The sequence below is a fragment of the Aquarana catesbeiana genome, linkage group LG12, assembly GCF_042186555.1.
Source record: "Aquarana catesbeiana isolate 2022-GZ linkage group LG12, ASM4218655v1, whole genome shotgun sequence".
NCBI lineage: Eukaryota > Metazoa > Chordata > Amphibia > Anura > Ranidae > Aquarana > Aquarana catesbeiana.
Genome location: NC_133335.1, coordinates 67,080,245 through 67,099,913, shown reverse-complemented (window position 1 = coordinate 67,099,913; position 19,669 = coordinate 67,080,245). Strand labels below are relative to the sequence as shown.

At 45.4% G+C, this 19,669-nt stretch overlaps 1 protein-coding gene across 6 annotated transcripts in view; it reads left to right on the top strand.

Moving 5' to 3' along the window:
• Positions 1 to 19,669, top strand: part of RARA (retinoic acid receptor alpha) — a 246,853-nt gene that overhangs the window by 67,662 nt on the left and 159,522 nt on the right. For all 6 annotated transcript variants that reach the window (XM_073607988.1, XM_073607989.1, XM_073607994.1 and 3 more), the window contains one exon: positions 4,469 to 4,948. In XM_073607988.1, coding sequence (XP_073464089.1) covers positions 4,771 to 4,948 — 178 coding nt within the window. In that variant the 5' untranslated portion in view covers positions 4,469 to 4,770. The remainder of the gene's footprint in view (positions 1 to 4,468; positions 4,949 to 19,669) is intronic.

Below are 19,669 nucleotides of genomic sequence, written 5' to 3'. Positions count from 1 at the left end.
TATTTGATCACCTCTGCGTTTTTTATTTTTTGTGCTTATAAACAGAAAGACAAACAAAAAAGATAAACAAAATAAAAAAAAAGCAATATTTTTTTACCTTCTGCTTTAAAACATATCCAATAAAAAAAATGCAAAAAATATAATTTCTTCATCAATTTAGGTCAATTTTGTATTCTGCTATATATTTTTGGTAAAAAAAAATCCCAAAAGGCGTATATTGGTTTGTGCAAAAGTTTTCATGTCTACAAACTATTGGATAGATTTATGGACTTTTCTTCTTTTTTTTTTTTTTTTTTTTTTTTTTTTAAATTGTCTTTACTCTACATTTTGCAATGACGGCGATCAGCAATTTTTTGCGAGACTGTGACATTGCGGTGGACAAATTTGACACTAAGTGACACTTTACGGGCACCAGTGACACCAATACAGTGATCAGTGCTACAAAAAAAAATTGCACCGTCACTGTATGACACTGGCAGGGAAGGAGTTAACATCAGGAGCGATCAAAGGGTTAAGGGTGCTCCTAGGGAATGCTTTCTAAGGCCCCATTCACACTAGCGCGTTTTTTGATGCATTTTGCAGAAATGCACGGGAATTTTTTAACATGGGTTCCTATGGAACATGTTCACATCAATGCTTTTTGGAAAGGGTCGGGGACTTTTTTTCATGCAAAAAGCAGCGTTTTGCATGTAATGGATTTCAATGGACAAGCATCAAAAACGCAAGTGCACCGTTTTTGCAGCGTTTTTGGTGCGTTTTTGCCGTTTTTTTTTTTTTTTTATTTTTTTTTTTTTTTGTAATTTTTTTTTAAGACTGTAAAAAAAAAAAATGAAAAAAAAAAAAAAAAACGCAAAACGCAAATCGCGGCAAAAACGCGGCTCAAAAACGCGGCTCAAAAACGTGCCAAGCATGAAAAAAAACCTCCAAAAACGCTCAAAAGCAACATGCATAGGTGTGAATCGAGCCTAAATGTGTGGAGGATGGACTGACTGGAGGAAGAGAGACATCTGTGTTCCTGATTAACAGTTTACACCATTCTGCCTCTCCTACGAATCGCGCTAGCAAAAAGTGATATCAATATTCAAGATAAATCACAAGCATAAATGAAATGCCAAAAAGTGCATTAGAAAAAACTCAAGCATGTGCACATATAAATTAACTAAAATATGTGCTTTACAGAAAAAATGTGGTACACAAATATGAGAATCACTAGTTCATATAAAGTCGCGTGAAAGGAATATAGTATATAAATGTTGATAAATTGATGATAAACATCTAAACACCCGTGCAAAATTTGAAAATTAAAACGTTCATAAAATGACAGCTACATGTCATCAGAAAGGTGTTGAGTGAAGGGCATAGAGCCCTGCTCTATGCCCTTCACTTTTTTTGGTGCTTAGTTGCAGGGTGGATTTGATTTAAATCAAGTCCATTTAAATCCCTAGTAAAATTGCTTGATTTAAATCATCATTTTTAAAGAGCAACTGTCGTCTCTGTCCCGCAGCGGCTCCTCGTCTGCCCCGCTGTTGACACACCGACAGTCCTATTCACTTTAATGGGACGGCTGGTGATGCAGAAGTGACTCAAGGTGAGGGACGTGGTGGCAGCAGGTGAGTGGATGCCCGCTAACAGAAGCTGCCATGATGGATCCGAAATGACAGGCGCTCTTTAAATGTAAGGACTTATTCTTGCTGGTAGTTAGAATCTTTAATATTTCTCCTGCCTAGCACCTTCTACTTGTGATTCTTTCTGGTGTGCTTCACTTTCTTTTGCCTCTGCCTGGTGCACTCTATTTTGTCTGACCCTCTGCCTGGCGCCCTCTAGTCTTTCGTGCATCTCCTATTTGGTGCCCTCTGCTCTCTTGTGCAGCTCCTCCCTGGCGCCCTCTGCTCTCTTGTGCAGCTCCTCCCTGGCGCCCTCTGCTCTCTTGTGCAGCTCCTGCCTGGCGCCCTCTGCTCTCTTGTGCAGCTCCTGCCTGGCGCCCTCTGCTCTCTTGTGCAGCTCCTCCCTGGCGCCCTCTGCTCTCTTGTGCAGCTCCTCCCTGGCGCCCTCTGCTCTCTTGTGCAGCTCCTCCCTGGCGCCCTCTGCTCTCTTGTGCAGCTCCTCCCTGGCGCCCTCTGCTCTCTTGTGCAGCTCCTCCCTGGCGCCCTCTGCTCTCTTGTGCAGCTCCTCCCTGGCGCCCTCTGCTCTCTTGTGCAGCTCCTCCCTGGCGCCCTCTGCTCTCTTGTGCAGCTCCTCCCTGGCGCCCTCTGCTCTCTTGTGCAGCTCCTCCCTGGCGCCCTCTGCTCTCTTGTGCAGCTCCTCCCTGGCGCCCTCTGCTCTCTTGTGCAGCTCCTCCCTGGCGCCCTCTGCTCTCTTGTGCAGCTCCTCCCTGGCGCCCTCTGCTCTCTTGTGCAGCTCCTCCCTGGCGCCCTCTGCTCTCTTGTGCAGCTCCTCCCTGGCGCCCTCTGCTCTCTTGTGCAGCTCCTCCCTGGCGCCCTCTGCTCTCTTGTGCAGCTCCTCCCTGGCGCCCTCTGCTCTCTTGTGCAGCTCCTCCCTGGCGCCCTCTGCTTTCTTGTGCAGCTCCTCCCTGGCGCCCTCTGCTCTCTTGTGCAGCTCCTCCCTGTAGCCCTTTGCGCTCCTGCTTAACTCCTGCCAGGCGCACTCTGCTACCTTGCGCAGCTTTTGCCTGGCTCACTCTGCTCTCTTGCGTAGCTCCTGCCTGGTGCCCTGTCAGCTGTCTTGTGTCCCTGTCCATTTTCTTATGTCTTTAGTTGACATTCTCTACTCCTTTTAGTGTGTCTCTTGCTTGGAAATCTCCACTCTTATGCATGTATCTCTTCCCTGCTTTGCATGAGTCCCTCTGGTGCTCTGCACTTTCGTGTGTCTTCCCAGCGCTCTGTATTCGGTCTTGTATGTCTCTCTGGCACTCTGCCTTTTTCATTCAGAGTATGTGTGTGTCTGGCTGTTTGGTTCTTGAACCTGTCTGCACTGGATCCCTCTTCCCTTTCTTTGTTTCTCTTGTCTCTTTCTCTCTTTCGTTCTCTTTTTTTGTCTGTATGCGACTGTCTGTCCCCGTCTTTCTTCTCGCGTGTCTCTTCTGACAATCTCTTGATTTGTCTTGGCTTTGCGGTGTGTCTCTTCCCCCCTCCCTGCCTCTTTCTTGTTCTGACTCCTGTACAGATCTCCAATAGCTCCATTTTTCTTGGGTGGCTCATTAGCCCAGTGTAATTGAACTGTAAGGACGGGTCTTTTCTCACGCTGCTTTGAGATTTATGACCCTAGAAGCCCAGAATAAGAAAAAAAAAATCTTTCCAAATCCCCCTTCTCAGCTAGTGTGTAATCAGCATGATAGATCCACTGCGGCCCACACTGCAGGCTTCTTTCCTTGAGCCTACAAACAGGGATGGGTAAGCGGGGAGAGAGAAGGGAGATGGTGGAAAAATGGCTAGGAGGAAGAGAAACCCAGATATCCAGACCAGCGACAATAACCTGAAATGAGGAATATGAGAGATACTTGGACTGGTGAACTGGAAACTCCTAATTATATGTAATGTGCAAGCATGATTGGTATATCTATTCCCTGGGGTGGGCAAAATGCATTTTTCATGGAAAGCAATGATAAAGCAAACCTGTCAGGAAATATGATGGCTGCCATTTCTGGTCTACTTCTGTAAATGAGAGTTGCCTAGCTGTTATGCTGACCCTCTAGTCATGTTTCAGTAATTTCCAATTAAATGACCAAAAACAAGTATTCATTTTAGGAAAGCTAATGAAAGGTCAGATGTCCTTAGTGACATACCTGGTCAACTGATTCAAAGTATTCAAGCAAGAGTGCAAGCATGGCAGCCAGGCACCAAAAAAAAAGCAACCCCTACCCATTTGCCTGCTTTGTCCTCTGAGATTGGTCTGCCCCAGTGCATACTTGATTGACTTGATGTGTTTAGCAGGTCCAAAAGTTGTTACAGTTGGAAGGGGTAACCTGCAAGTATCGAGATCTTATGGTCTTATGGATCTGCCAGGTTCCCCATCCTCTAACTTTCTGCTAGAGAAGAAATCTTAAGCTAGCAATACATACAATACTTTGATTCCCCCTTCCACGCTAAACACCGTGGATGGTGGAATCTCCAGAGCTGGCCATTGTATTCAGGCAGCTGCAGCGCTCTTGGCTGCTTGATATATTTTTACCCAGTTACTTTGATTTCTAAATCGACTTTTATTGAGCTGGGTGGTGTTGATAGGGACCACCAACAGCTCAAATTTCAGCCAAATCATTAGAAATCTGCTGAAATTTAAGCTGTGTATGGCCAGCTTTAGTCTCTGTGTCTCAGAAGGACCGGACTATCTCCATTTTTCTCAACCTGGTGCAATTTTAAGTATAGCATTACAAAAGCATGCAATTTGAATTGCTGTTCTTCCAATTTCTCCAGCTTCTAGGTTCTATATATCATCTCCTCCATTCTAATGTTTTTCCTTTATTATTTTGCAGTGATTCCCATACAAGTCAAGTGCTGCTCTCATTACAGAGGGGCCTGAAGTAGCTCCCTTTTCGGCTCTGTGGTGTGCTGCATGTCCAAAGACCTTTTCTGCATTTCAACTGGATTTGAGCCATTTTTGGAAGCGTGTGTTGGAGACTGTTTGGAAGACTTCATACCAATTAGATCTGATCTTTGACGCTTGGATCTGCTGCAACTCTATGCTGGCGTTTGGGGGGTGCACCCCCTCTTTGGGTCATTCCTAGATGGAAATTCATAGGGCCTGAGCCAGTCCAGAAGGCTGGACAATTAGGCAATGACTAGTAACGACTCTCCCTGCCCGCAAACTGGGCCAAGTCACATGAATGGATACCCTGTTCCTCACTATGCCTTCTTCTTTCCTCACATGCTCGGTGGTGTGTCCCCTCCAGGGGCACTGCCAGGAGTACAGCACCAGCTCCCCCTCAGTGGATATAGCACGCCTTCCCCAGCAAGTGAGTATATCTTCTGTTACTTACCTATAAAGTGTTGAATTGCTGTACGTTGCCACTTGACTTGTGCTGGATTCTTTACATGTGTGTGGAGAATCTAAAAAAAAGGTGGATGATCAAATCTTACCAGAGACCGCTCACAACCGCAAAGTGAAAATAATTTGAAAAATTCTACATACCTCCTGACTTTCATACTGAGCCTCCTGAAGTGCTCAGAGCATAGCTATGCCTATTGGAGCCTATTTCTACCACCACGTTCATCATATCTTGCAAAATGGGCCTTAAAGTAAATTTACAACTCCGCATGAAAAGCGTCCTGATATGTCACAATATACAGCAATATAATTCTTTTTCAGAAAGGCTGTATGTGGTGGTATTACATTTTTTTTCCTCACTGATAAGCTAAAACAAAACTGCCCGCCATTCCATTTAAAATTTCCCAAGTCAAGATGTTAGGTATGCTTTAAATTCTGTGATGCTGGAGAATACCCCATCTCTTTAGAAGCAAGAGTCCACCATAAGTGGAAAGCTGGAAACCCAGACAGATCTATCAAACCTCAGTCCTTCTAATGCTTTTATACATTGGCACTTTTGGATGGACTGGCTGTTTAAATGATTATCTTTATTAGTGCTTGTATTTGCTTTTGTCTTGTATGCAGTTTACGTACCTGCTTATGTGTTGCGAAAATATGTCACCAGCACACCACGATGTCCAAAACGGGCCCAAAGCTTTATTCAGCAGTCACACTGTTATCAAAGAAGCAACGTTTTGGAGCCTCACAGGTCCCCTTTATCGGGCATGCCTGATGAAGCGGCCCTGCAAGCCTCCGAACCGTTGCTTCTGTGATAACGATGTGATCGCAGAGTAAAGCTTTGGACCGGTTTTGGAGATCCGTGATGTGCTTGTGACATATTTTTACTTTGATTTTCTGTGGTTTCCAGCTGGTGGTTGCTACAGCACCCATTTACACTCACAGCTTATCGCGTTGCTGCGAAATGTGGGTGTGGCTTAAAGTGCACTAAATATTGGGAGTGGCTTAAAGGGGGTGTGGTTGAATATAGTCTGGGATGACTTGCATAGTACAGAATGCAATAACGTTAAATAGGGAATGTACAGTGCGGAGTGTACTACGGTGGGTACTATGTGCAGGAGAGGGATGTGGAGTCTATAGTGGTGGGTATTATGTGCAGAAGAAGAGTGCGGAATGTATGGAGGTGGGTAGTATGTGCAGGAGAGGAGTGCGGAGTGTAGGAATTTGGGTATAATGTTTAGGTGAGGAGTGTCCATGTCAGTAGTTTTGCACGATTCAACACAGACCATGCTGACACGGCAACCGGCAATTGTTTTCTCCTGGCGGGAACGGGCGCCTGAAGCCGTCCCTGCCTGGAGAAGACAGTAATTATCGCTTTGCGGCTATAGCAGCCGCTTGCGATAATCGGTAGCGAATCCGACAGACTGGTTGTACCCAAGTTGATCAGTTACTCAATTTGGTACATTAAGCCTTGTCCATTGCTGAACCGGACGAGATTCAAACCGTATATGGCCAACTTTAGGGGCCCATTCACATCACTCTGCAGTAAGACGTACTTTTCCCGTGTGTTACCACAAGGCACGTTAATTCACAGACCACAGTGCCATTTGTTTTGACTGGCACCCACCCCAAAACACGGGGCATCACGCCAACTTTGTGCAGTGGGGTCTGGAGGGGTGGCAGGGATAGTTTAGAGTTGGTATACCTTTTCATTTTTCATAAAAAGTAATCTTACCCTTTAAGAAAACTGTTTACAGTGAAGCATTGAAGGCAAACATACTCAAATACTAGTTTAGAGTTTAAAGTATACACTTAATGCCACAAATCCTAACATAAGACCTCAAGACATTTCATCAACGCACGTGTGCTAGAAATGCATTGTGTGAATGGGTCTATATACTGTATAGGCAGTAGTAATATATGTAGTTTGTATTTCAAGATTTGTGTTTTAATAAGTAAATTCATCTACTGTTCCTTGTGATATTCAGAGTTCTTGAGAGACACATATGATGGAGCTCTCTGGGGGTCCTCACAGGGGCACAGATGGCTGTGTTGTGATAAGAGGTGGGCCTTGGTGTCTCTGCATGTGATTGATTTACCTGTTCTGCTGGGGGGGTGAGTACAGGACATTTGGATTAGGTAGGGGGTGTTGAGCGCATAGCTGGAAGCTCTCTCCTCCTCCTCATCCTTCACCAGCTTTGTGACACTACTAAGTGCAAATCTTTCCGCTTTGATTAAAGTCGGAGAGACAGTAGCTGAAAAATGGGTCGCAATTCATTTTAATAATACGGAGTCTTAAATTTTCTTTAATCTATTCCCTTCCTCTCCCTCCCCTTCCCCTCCATTCTCCTTGGGGCTTTCTGCTTTTTCTTTGTACCGGTATTGGTTGGTAATGGCAAGATAGTAATGTTGGCTTATTTTTCAGAACTGAAACAGAGATGGGTTGAGCTGGAATGCACCAAGTTATTGCAAACATCTTCCATCCCTGTGTTAATCCAGGCACGGCTGTATCTACCATAATGGGCTGGTGGCTAAGGCTGGTCATCCACCTAAAGATTTCCCCATCCATGCTAAACTGCATCAATGACAAATCTTGTGCTGACAGCTATTTAATTTTTACAGCCTGCGTTCACGACTGTCAGAACAGAGTTTACAGCTCTAGAGGTGCCTTCAGGTAGTTTGCTTCTCATATTCACCCTGGGAACCCTGAAAAAGAGATTCCCATTGGGTGGTGGTAGCCTCCAGTTTGGAAGCCTGGGCTTTAATGAGTATGCAGGAATATATTTCTGGATTTACCAGTTATGTTGGCATGTGGTTTACAATGAGGACAGTCTTTTTTATTTAATTTCTGATTGTGTTTTCACATTTGAATTACTTGAATTTCTGTACTTTGATAACAAGCAATTTTAAGCTTGGCCTTTTTTGACCACCAGACTAGTTAGACCTGAAATAAGGGACCTCAGATCAATGGACGACATGAACTGGGAGCCATTGAATCACATGTACTAACCAATAGATGATGTGCACTGAGAGCCATTGGATGACATGTACTGGCCAATGGACGACTTGCACTGGTAGCCATTGAATGACATGTAATGGCTAATGGGCGGCATGCACTGGTAGCCATTGGACGACATGTACTGGCCTTGGATGACATGTTTTGGGAGCCATTGGCTACGCCTGGCTGAGGTCTCTTAGATTGTAAGCTCTAACAAGCAGAGCCTTTGTATCCTACTGTATTATCTTGTATTGTAATTGTATTGTCTGCCCTTATGTTGTAAAGCTCTGTGTAAATGTTTGATGCTATATAAATCTTGTATAATAATAATAAGGTCTCCTCTTTCTTTGAGCCTCTGGGCTACACGGTATTGAGTATATCTAACCATTTCTTTGTGGCACCCAATGGAGAAGTCATTATTCTAGAGACCGCTTCTCCTGTTGGTGGTCTATGACGAAATCATTACATGTGTGCAATACTGTGTGGCAGGATCACTGCCTTGAGCAGGCTGCAACTCCTGTTCTTTGTTGCCCGTTGATCTGAAGTCTGTAACTGGGGGTGTAGATAGCATGGTGCTGTTAAGTGAGGCATTTAAAAGTAGTGTTTTCTATCAGGAGGAAATATTGGAGGCATGCCCGGACTGGCCATAGGGCACACCAGGCATTTGCCCGGTGGGCCGGGCTGCGTGTCCTGGCAGGAGTGGCCTGTTCGATGACTGGGCCATGCAGCTGGAGAGGGGCAGAGGCCATATGGGGCTGCTGAAGGCTGCAGTCACGGCTGGCCTCCAGCTGTGCGTCCATGCCTGTGTCTCCTCTCCTGGGGTAGCATGAAGATCTGTATACTCTGCAACTGCATAGGCAAAACGAGCTGAGCGCCGAGCTGCACCAAAAGAGGTAACTCAACTTAGTTGACCCCTTGCATGCCAAATGGTCAGCAGGGCCAGGGACACAGGCACGATACAAACTCGGGCACCTTGACAGCTTAGTGGAGACAATGTCATGAGTCATCATTAACAGTGGGGATATATGGGGGATACAGGATTTCCTATCGGCTGTCGAGGGGGGTTGGTAGTTAGGTGGTAAAGGTCTGTGAGCTAGGGGCGGTGGTTGGGGGAGGTTATGGTAGTTGGGGGGGGGGGGGGCGCACGCGCATCAGGTGAGGGTCTGTCAGTGGGGGCTGAAGGTCTTTTGGGTTGGCAGTTGGTGGAGTTTGCGTTGCAGTGCGGGACTGGCTCAGTGGGTGTCCCATCGCCAGCCACCCCCATGGTCTCTGAAGGAATTGGCTGCTCGATCTGGAATGCCTGTTTTTTTGTCCCAGTCCGGGCCTGATTGGAGCTGCCATTGCTTACAGTGTTGAAAGGTGCGGGCTTCAGGGCTGTCATTTTTACCCTCCTTTCATACTTTGGTAAGTCACCGACCTGGAACAATCATATGCAAATTACATGTCGGATATCTTATACGTATATGCTTGTTCTAGGGTGGTGACCCAGTAAGTAGAAAATATATATATATATATATATATATATATATATATAATATATATATTTTTTTTTTTTTTCATATTCCTAAACCCCATTCTTTTATTAGGCATGTCTGTGTTTTATGGGTATGACACAAGTGGGTCCATAATGTCACATTTGCTTCTACGGCGTGATGACTGACCCATAGGATACAACAGGCTATTTAGGTGTATGAACATGTGCTGTAGTACGAGGTATAAAAGCGCCTAAACGAGGCCATTAGATCCTAGTGAATATATACAGTAAGCTGCATCCTCTGAAATATTGCCCCAGCCTACAAAATGTCAGGGTGTTTCTATGTGTGCACAACGATCAGTCACAGAGCAGAAGGAGTTAGCGGGGTACCATTATTTTCCCAGCCTGAGGCGGCAGGTCAGCGGTGAATGATAAATACTCTGCTCTTCTACTGATTACATTTACCACTGACAGATTGCGTATCAGCAGCGGAGTAATCAGCGTCTGCTGGGGAGAGGGGCCAGCCTGAGTGTCAGGGGACTTCTTTCTATATAAGCCCTGTCATTATAGCTCCATTAAACTATAGCTGCCAATATTTTCCAATAACTCCTCAATACGAGAACTCATTACGCTTGGAGTCTGCCGGCGTGTGGGTGTCTTGATTGAAAGTATCTGTGTTGGGGGGGAGCATAGTTGCTCTTTAGGTCAATTTTGGTTTTGAGGCTGTGGGGGCTAATTTTAAGAAATTGGAGAAGTTGCCTATGGTGATGAGAGTGAGCGGCAAGGTTTCCATATTCATCGAAGGTACAACCCCAATTCCAAAAAAGTTGGGAGGCTGTGTAAAATCTACATAAAAGCAGAATGCAATGATTTCTCATAAACCCATATTTTATTCATTACAGAAAATAGGGGTGCACCGAATGGGTTTTTTGGTGCCGAAACCGATACCGAAAATGACAAATACACTAGACCGAAAACCGATATCGAAACTGACCGATACCGAAAGTGACTGTTTTTAAAAAATATTTTTATACAGGAGATGGTCAGAGACTGGGGACATGATACGGGAGATGGTCAGAGACTGGGGACATGGTATGGGAGATGGTCAGAGACTGGGGACATGGTACGGGAGATGGTCAGAGACTGGGGACATGGTACGGGAGGTGGTCAGAGACTGGGGACATGGTACCGGAGGTGGTCAGAGACTGGGGACATGGTACGGGAGGTGGTCAGAGACTGGGGACATGGTACGGGAGGTGGTCAGAGACTGGGGACATGGTACGGGAGGTGGTCAGAGACTGGGGACATGGTACGGGAGGTGGTCAGAGACTGGGGACATGGTACGGGAGGTGGTCAGAGACTGGGGACATGGTACGGGAGGTGGTCAGAGACTAGGGACATGGTACGGGAGGTGGTCAGAGACTGGGGACATGGTACGGGAGATGGTCAGAGACTGGGGACATGGTACGGGAGATGGTCAGAGACTGCAGTTCCTATGGACGTTAGTAGATAATGGCCGATCGGCCCTCTCACCTGACCCAGCGATACCCCCCAGTTCAAACCACCCCCCTCCATTAGTACCGACCCCCCCCCCCATTAGTTCAGACCCATTAGTACAAACCCCCTCATCTCCATTACGGTACATAAAAACAGATGGGAGAACAGGTGGAGAAAAGATCGCAGCAGCCAGGAGTTAAGACAGAGAGGAGGAGAACACGTCACTGCACGGCTAGTCTCTCTCCACAGAGAGACAGCCGCTTCGATCTCCGGCTGCTTCGCTTTTCTCCTCTGACAGGAGGAGGGGGGGCGGGCTTGGAAATCAGCGGCGAAGGCGACTGGTGGGGAGAGCTGCCTCTCGACGTGGACAAGGAGAGGAAGAGGAGGATGGAGGGGAGCACTCTGGCGCTTCAGCGCCCCCATCTCTGTGGCGCCCGGGTGAACTGCACCCGCCTAGGATCGGCCCTGAATACCCCCCCCCCTGGTGGGCGGCACCAGGGGTGGGGGCCCCGCCCCATTTTCGGCACCATTATCGGCGTGATTTCTTTTCCGCAAATTGCCGAAAAGGCCATTTTCGCCCGATATGTTTCGGCGGCCAACGTTTCGGTGCATCCCTAGAAAATACAAAACACATCAAATGTTTAAACTGAGAAAATGGACCATTTTAAGAAAAAAATAAGGTCATTTTTAAATTTATGGCAGCAACATATCTCAAAGCTGGACAGGGCCATGTTTTAGCATGATGTAGCATCCTCTCTTCTTTTACCAATACTCTGAGGAACTGAGGAGGCCAGTTTTTGGCGTTTTGGGAGAGGAATGTTGTCCCTTTCTTGCCTGGTATAGGATTCCAACTGCTCAACAGTCCTGGAACTTTTGTCATATTTTTCCTTTTCAAGATGTACCAAATATTTTCAATTGATGAAAGGTCTGGACTGCAGGCAGGCCAACTAAGCACCCGAACTCTTAAACTATGAAGCCATGCTGCTGTCATAGATGCAGTTTAGCATTGTCCTGCTGAAATATACAAGGCCGTCCCTGAAAAAGATGTCTTGATGGGAGCATGTGCTGCTCTAAATCCTGGCTATATCCTTCAGCATTGATGGTGCCTTTACAGATGTACAAGCTGCTTATTCCATACACACTAATGCCCCCCCATACCATCAGATATGCAGGTTTTTGAACTGAGTGCTGATAACAAGCCGTAAGGTCCCTCTCCACTTTAGCCTGGAGGAGGTGCCCATGTTTACCAAAAAGAAAGTCGAATTTAGATTTGTCTGCCCACAGAACAGTTTTCCGGCCCAAAGAAGATGATGGTGTTTCTGGATTATGTGCAAATATATGGCTTCTTTGCATGATAGAGCTTTACCTTGCAATTTTGGATGGCATGTTGAACCGTGTTCAGACAGTGGTTTTTGGAGGTATTCCTGAGCCCAAACAGTGATGTCCATCACAGAATCATATGAGATATACAACAAAAAGAAATGGCCCTGGACGCACTTTTTAAACAGGCTTTAGGATCCTGAGCAGTGACTGGAACACCGTAACAGTCGACAGCGAGGAGATGATGGAAAGTAACAAATGTTAGAAATCACAGGGTAAACACTGCCCAGGTAAGAAATCGTAGGGTAAGCACTGCCCAGGTAAAATAATGAAATGAAAGATACAATATGTTCATGCAGTCAAGTGGACCGACCACTAGTAGATACAAATAAAGACAAAAACAAAACTCCTGAAGGTATAGCAGCAGGTTCACACTAATGTGGGACTGGAAACCCCATGATCTGTGTGCGTTTCCCACACCGCATTCAAATCGCACTGCCAAATCAATTTTGCCAAAATCCCTCCTAATGCTCCTCACTTATCCCCACCCCTCACCTACCTTTCCCCATTCACACCTGAGCATTTTTCTGTTGGATTCCCTATGCCTGACTACGTCTGACTATGCGGAATCCCATTCTTTTTAATTGTCCCTATTCACAATTGTACGTTCAGTCGCTCTACATTTGAAAAAAATGCTTCACAATCACTGGAAATACACTCTGCTCAGATGTAGATGCAGGCTGAGGCCCCATTCACACTATGACGTGCGATGGCGCGTTTTGTGTGCTTTTTTTATGTTGCATGCATAGAACAGCTCATTCATCTTAATGGGCTGCCCTACGTGCCACAAACGTGCCCAAGTAGCTTTTGCCGCTTTGAGCTTTGCACAGTTTGACATATTTATCCAAGCGATAAGAGCCCATGTTTGCTTGTCGTATTTGGGGTGCTATTACCAATACATGGCACAAGTGTGAATTACATTTTTAGCACATTTCATTAACACGCATACAATGCGTGATTTTGTGTGCATTCATGAAACACTCGGGTGTGATTAGGGTCTAATACTTACAGAGAAATTTTAAAGGTAGCATAGGACATTCTGTGTATGGAATGAAAAAAAACACTATTTTTTACTTTCTGCTATAAAACATAGCCAAGGAAGAAGTTTGCTTTCATTTTTTTTTTTTTATCAATTTAGGCCAATATGTATTCTGCTACATATTTTGGTAAAAAAAACAAACAATATATTTGCATTGATTGTTTTGCGCAAAAGTTATAGCGTCTACAAACTATGGTATATAGTTATTATTTTTATTTTTTTTTTCTAGTAATGGTAGTGATCAGCGACTTATAGTGGGACTGCGATATTGCGGCGGACAAGTCGGACACCTTAATGACATTTTTGGGGGACCAGTGGCATTAATACAGTGATCAGTGCTAAAAAAAAATGCACTGTCGCTGTACTAATGACACTGGCAGGGAAGGGGTTAACAGGGGCAATCAAAGGGTTAAATGTGTTCCCTGGGTGTTCTTGCTAACTGTGGAGGAGGTGCTTTGACTGGGGGAATGTAAAGATCTGTTTTCCTGCTTAGCAGGAACACAGGATCAGCACATTCTCCTCTCTCAGAACGGTGGTCTGCCTTGTTTACACGGACGATCAATGGGTCCCGGTGGACATTCCATCTGCCAGACCTGCTGATTTGCTCCCGCTGTGTCCAATCACAGCGGGAGCGGGTCCCAGGCGGCACGCTTGTATGCCTCAGTTCCAGTATTGTCAGATCACGTATTCGGTACGTGATCTGGCACGGAGCTGCCGCCGTATATCTACAGTGGGCGGTCGCTAACCGGTAAATGCAGGTCAGGAGGACGACAATTGCAGGTCAGATATGCCGGTCAATGAATTCTGATTGATCTTAAGCGTCTCAAACTGAAAATGTCAAAAGCACAATCATCGTCACACCTAAAGCCCATCGACGGCCTCCATTCACACCTGGATAAGAGTTCTAATTTGAAAAAAAAAATGCCAGTTATCTTCAGATGAATCCAATGAGAACATAAAAAGTACAGTCAGAAAGCTGAAAATAAAGATCCATATCCTTGTGTTAAATGCCAGCAGTGTAAGTTCCTGAATTTAACTTGGTATCAGTCTCTGTACAGCAAAGCTCAGACAGGTGGAGGGAAAAGCTAGACAAGGAGCACAATTAGATGTGTTGCAATGCAAGGAACATTCTGGTAGGAGTAGAGGGCTCAGACCCAGAGAGATAAGCTCATCAGCGTGCTGCTTCTTCTTTTAGGCCCCTTTCACACAGGTGGACCAATCAGGACCACCTGTAATTTTTTTTCAGGCAGACCCGATCGGACCATCCATTGTCCCATCTCAAGTGGCAGATGTCTGCTTACACCCGCCAGCATCTGATCCAGTCCTATTGGCCAAAAACAGACAGATGGGGGATCCATTTCCCATCTGTCTGGTGGATCGGATCAGAGTGGCCCATCTGACTGCCCATAGAGAAAACATTGTACATTAGACTCCTGCACTCTACACTGTATTGTACAATGTAAAAGGAACCTTAATTGGGTGCTCAACAGCAGCAATAACGAAATTAACATTCAAGGGCAGGGTGGAGTAATGGTGCCTGTGCATTGTGCGTTTTTGTTCAAACCGGAATGATTGAATAGAGTAATAACTTCCATGTTCAATCATCGGTACTGCTCATCAGTCGCTGGGATTGTCCGCCTTGGTGAAAGATCTCTGACAGCCGAGCTGTGGGTCCCAATAGAAAAGGGATCAGGCATCTCGCTGTACATGCATACGAGTTTAATGTTGCTTAGCCTAGAGAACCTAGTCACAACGGTATGGTGATTGACATAATGAAGAACACATCTCTCATCGTGCGCCATTATCACACCAAGATATGCATCAATGGGCAACCTGATCCACAGCACCCATTAGCGTTCCAGGTAAATTATTTCTGATCGGTTGTTTACAATTACCGCCTTTATACATTGCACTTTGTATTACCGAATGTTTGGATTATGTGCATCCGTCTGTATTGTGCTGCTCCCGCACGCCTGTAACCTGGTGCAGGTATAGCGGTATCTGTAACTGATGCAGGCATCATTCATTGCAGATCAGATAGCAGCTTCTGAATATTTCAGGATCCCGGCAAATGTGCTCTATGATGAGACCTCAAGAGACGTACCTCTCACCTCTTCCTAATATGCAAACATCGGGACATGTACCTCTCAACTCCAATCAATACACAGACATCAGGAGACGTATGACTTACCTCCTCCTTTAAAACACACAGATATTTGGGCACTTACCTCTAGGGTTGTCCCGATACCACTTTTTTAGGACCGAGTACAAGTACTGATACTTTTTTTCAAGTACTCGCCGATGCCGATACTTTTTTTTTTTTATGTCACGTGACAGTGTTTTTTTTTTTTTGGGGGGGGGGGGGTGAATGGTGTGTGTGTGTGTGTGTGTGTGTGTGTGTGTGTGTGTGTGTGTTTTTTTTTTTTTTACAATAATTTTTTTTTATTCTTTATTGCAATATGTGTTTTTTTTTGTTTTTTTTTTTTTTTTTTTTTTTTTTAATCAGCCCTGTTGGGGGGCTTTGGTGAGATATCAGGGGTCTTAACAGACCCCTGATATCTCCCCCTTGAGAGAGAGAAAGAGACAGAGGATAGAGATTCCTCGGTCCCTTTCTCTGCAGCCTCAGCTGCACTGAAAATGAATGGAGAGAAGACAGCGGCTCCTCTCCATTCATAAACTGAGACATCGTAATCACAGGAGATTACAATGTTTCAGTTATGTGAATAGACAGTCAGCTGACTCTGTCCATTCACAAAGGAAGGAGGAGGAGGACGGCGGAACGGAGGGGGACAGAGAAGGAGAGGGGAACGGAGGGGACAGCGGAGGGGGGACAAAAAGAGAAGAATGGAGGGGGACAGCAGAGAGGCACAGAGAAGGAGAGCGGAACGGAGGGGACCGATCACCGCTGTATGTCACTAAAGCAGCTGAAAGCCGCTGGGGGAGAATCTTGTAACTCCCCCACGCGCAGATCACAGCTGACTTCCAGGTATCGGGGGAAGCATCGGGAGCATTTGCCTGAGTACAAGTACTGCAAATGCTCGGTATCGGTGCCGATACCGATACTAGTATCGGTATCAGGACAACCCTACTTACCTCCCCTATTCTCTCTAACACAGATATTCGGATACTTACCTCTCAGCTCTTTCCAATACATTTAAAGTGCAAGTCTACTGTCAAATTTTATTTTTGAAATAAACTTGCCCAGCAATTCAAAAAATTTAAAAAAGCAGCTGCAGTACTCACTTCTTCTTTCACTCTGTGCCTTGCTGACTCATTGCTCTGTGATCTAGTGCTCATTGTCTTCTAGGTAGAATGGCACCCATCGTCTTTCAATCCACTTCCTGTGAGCCTAGGTTGTCAAGGAACTGTTTGTCGGGGTGTCACCAGGCTGCCCTGAAAAAAAACAAGAGAATGCTGAAGAGTGGTGCCATGTCCTCTGTTCTCTGCAGCATTTGGGAACCATCTACTGCTGGAGGGGGTGGAGAAGGAATAGGACCTATACTCCTGGACTGCTATACTGTAGATCAGTGGATCCACGGGCCGGATGCAGCCATTTGCTCTCGGCCTCTATTCCACCAAGGATGAGGGACTATCCCTCCTAATGACAACGATGATGGGGCACTATTCCTCCCACTGACACCAATGAAGAGGGACTATTTCTCTCACTGATATTAGTGATGAGGGGTAATTCCTCCTACTGACGCCAATGATGAGGGGCAATTCCCCCTGCTGATACCAACAACCTGGCCCTATTCTTCCCACTGACACCAAAGATGGGGCACTATTCCTTCCACTGACACCATTTTTCTGCCTCCACTGATCAAAGTCTGACCTCGCCCCCTAAAGTCTGAGGGCCAGTAAATTGGCCTGTTGTTCCAAAAGTTTGGAGACTCCTATTAATAAAAGAAGTAAGGTTTAAAGCCAGCCATAGACAGAGCGATTTATTTTATAATTTTTTTTTTTTTTATTTTTTTTTTTAGCTGCAGCCACAGAAGATAGGGAAAGCTGTCCCGGCAGGAGAACACAGTGATTGTTGCTAGCAGCTATAATAGTTGCTAGCAATAATCGCATGTGAAATCAGACAGGCTGGTTGTACCCAAGTAGACTGGTTGATCGATCAACTTGGGTACATTCAACCTGCCCATACATGGTACAAATCTTGGCTGGTCCCTGCTGAACCGGCCGAGATTCAAACCGTCTATGGCCGGCTTTACTAACATGTTTTTTTGCAATGCCCCAAAAGGGGAAATTGGCTACTGGTTGGGTACTAGGTACTGGTATGAGCACATTTCTATATTCCTATGCTTTCCCTAATGCAGTTCTGGGATATCAGGTGAGCAAATCGCAGGCTTTACAACTGTCGCGAATCGCTTGTGGGGTCTGCCAAGTTCTTTGCAAGTACCAAATCTCAATGAATGTCAGTATTTATATTTGCTTTCCAGGGGGACTCCTGGAATGGTGGTCCGATATGAAAAAAGTGGTAGCCGTCACCATAGGGTCAGTCTTACTTTGGCTAGTTAATCCATGGGACAAGTTTACTATAGGCAGGGTGACTGCAGTTGAAAACAGAGCACCCTCTACTTTAGACACAATGGAAGTGAAGGTTAATCTACCTTCAAAGTAAGGTAAATCCCCTCTGCTGTTCCTATGACAGCTGTAAAATTCGGGGGTTTTCTTTCACTTTCAGTCCTGGTGACAATAGTCTCCAGTACAAACAGCGAGAGACTGCAGTAAAAATGTTAGAAGATCTAACCCAGCCTTTCTTAACCTTTTTACCCCAGGGAAACTCTTAAAATAGTTTTTAGGTCTTGGAGATCCCCTGCTAAAACAAATTCATTGGGGGTCAGTTGGAATAATGCCCCTTACAGAAGCGACCAGTGGTTAACGCAATACCAACCCTACCGATTGATAAAAAGATCATTGGTGTCCTGCATCTGATGTTGGGACAATGAAATTGAACATTCATTCTAAAGAAACTATAGTTGAGAATGACTGTTCTAACCCTTTACCACCCAACCCATAACCCAAATTTGTGTCCAGGGAATCTAGTGACCTACGGTTTGGCCCCGATAATTACAGTATCTCCTTGACCTAGATACATGGACCTTCTTACAGTATACTTCATGCACTCCTGGTAAGAATTAAGTGGGTAGAGCCGGACTAGTTTGCCATTTGAAAGTTTTAGACATATTATAACATACTATATGCATACCGGTGACATAAATACATCTTCTTGGTAATGAAATGTCATGATGGCTTGGCTTTGAGCGCTCCATTACATGGGAGCCAGAGCTGAAGATCACGTGACCAACCCAGACTAAAAAAAGGTACGTTTACTGATCTTTTTTACACAGGGTAGGCAATATAGGTAAGAGGAATGGGGAGGGAACATTATTAAGAATAGTTAATGGTTTTAAAGTTGAACGAAAGGGAGGAATACTCCCCTTTCCACTAATGGTCACCATCCCTCACCACCATCATCTTCTGTGTGCCAGTTTTTGGTCATCTTCATTGGCTGGTGTAGGGTAACGTCACTCCTTCGTATGCATAGGAGCTAGTCATTGCTACATACAGGGATTGGGTTGGCTATTGTAAGCCTAGCTGTGCATGTGCCGCTCCGTTTACATGCCGGGGATCGATGTGAGCAGGTAGGTCCGTGTCTGCAATAAACATGCTCACAGTGAATAACAGGCGGCACAGTGGTGTAGTGGGTAGCACTCTCGCCTAGCAGTAAAAAGGGTCACTGTTTTGAATCCCAACCACGACACTACTACCTGCCTGGAGTTTGCATGTTCTCCCTGCATGGGTTTCCTCCGGGTACTCCAGTTTCCTCCCACACTCCAAAGACATGCTGATAGGTTAATTGGCTTCTGTCCAAAATTGGCCCTGGTGTATGAATGTGAGTTGGGGACCTTAGATTGTGGGCTCCTTGAGGGTATGGACCAATGTTGAGTGTGTGTATGTGTGGAGCGCTGCGTAAAAAATTGACGGCGCTATATGGGTACCTTTTTTAAATAGGGATACTTGTAGACATGCACCCGCACTCACTCAGGTTGAACTGGATGGACTGGTGTCTTTATTCAACCTTACTAACAATGTAACCGTGGAATTTTTGTACCTCTTTAATTCCACTTTGAGGGCACGTATCCTTCACAGCCTCCTGAAATCGCCCCCCTTATTTCTCGCCTACTCCTAATACGCAGCTATCGGGAGCAATCATTTTCACGGTCTCTAATATGTGGGCATTTACACGTACCCCTCTGGTGGTAAAAGACGCAATGACGTATGAAGAACATTTACTTCA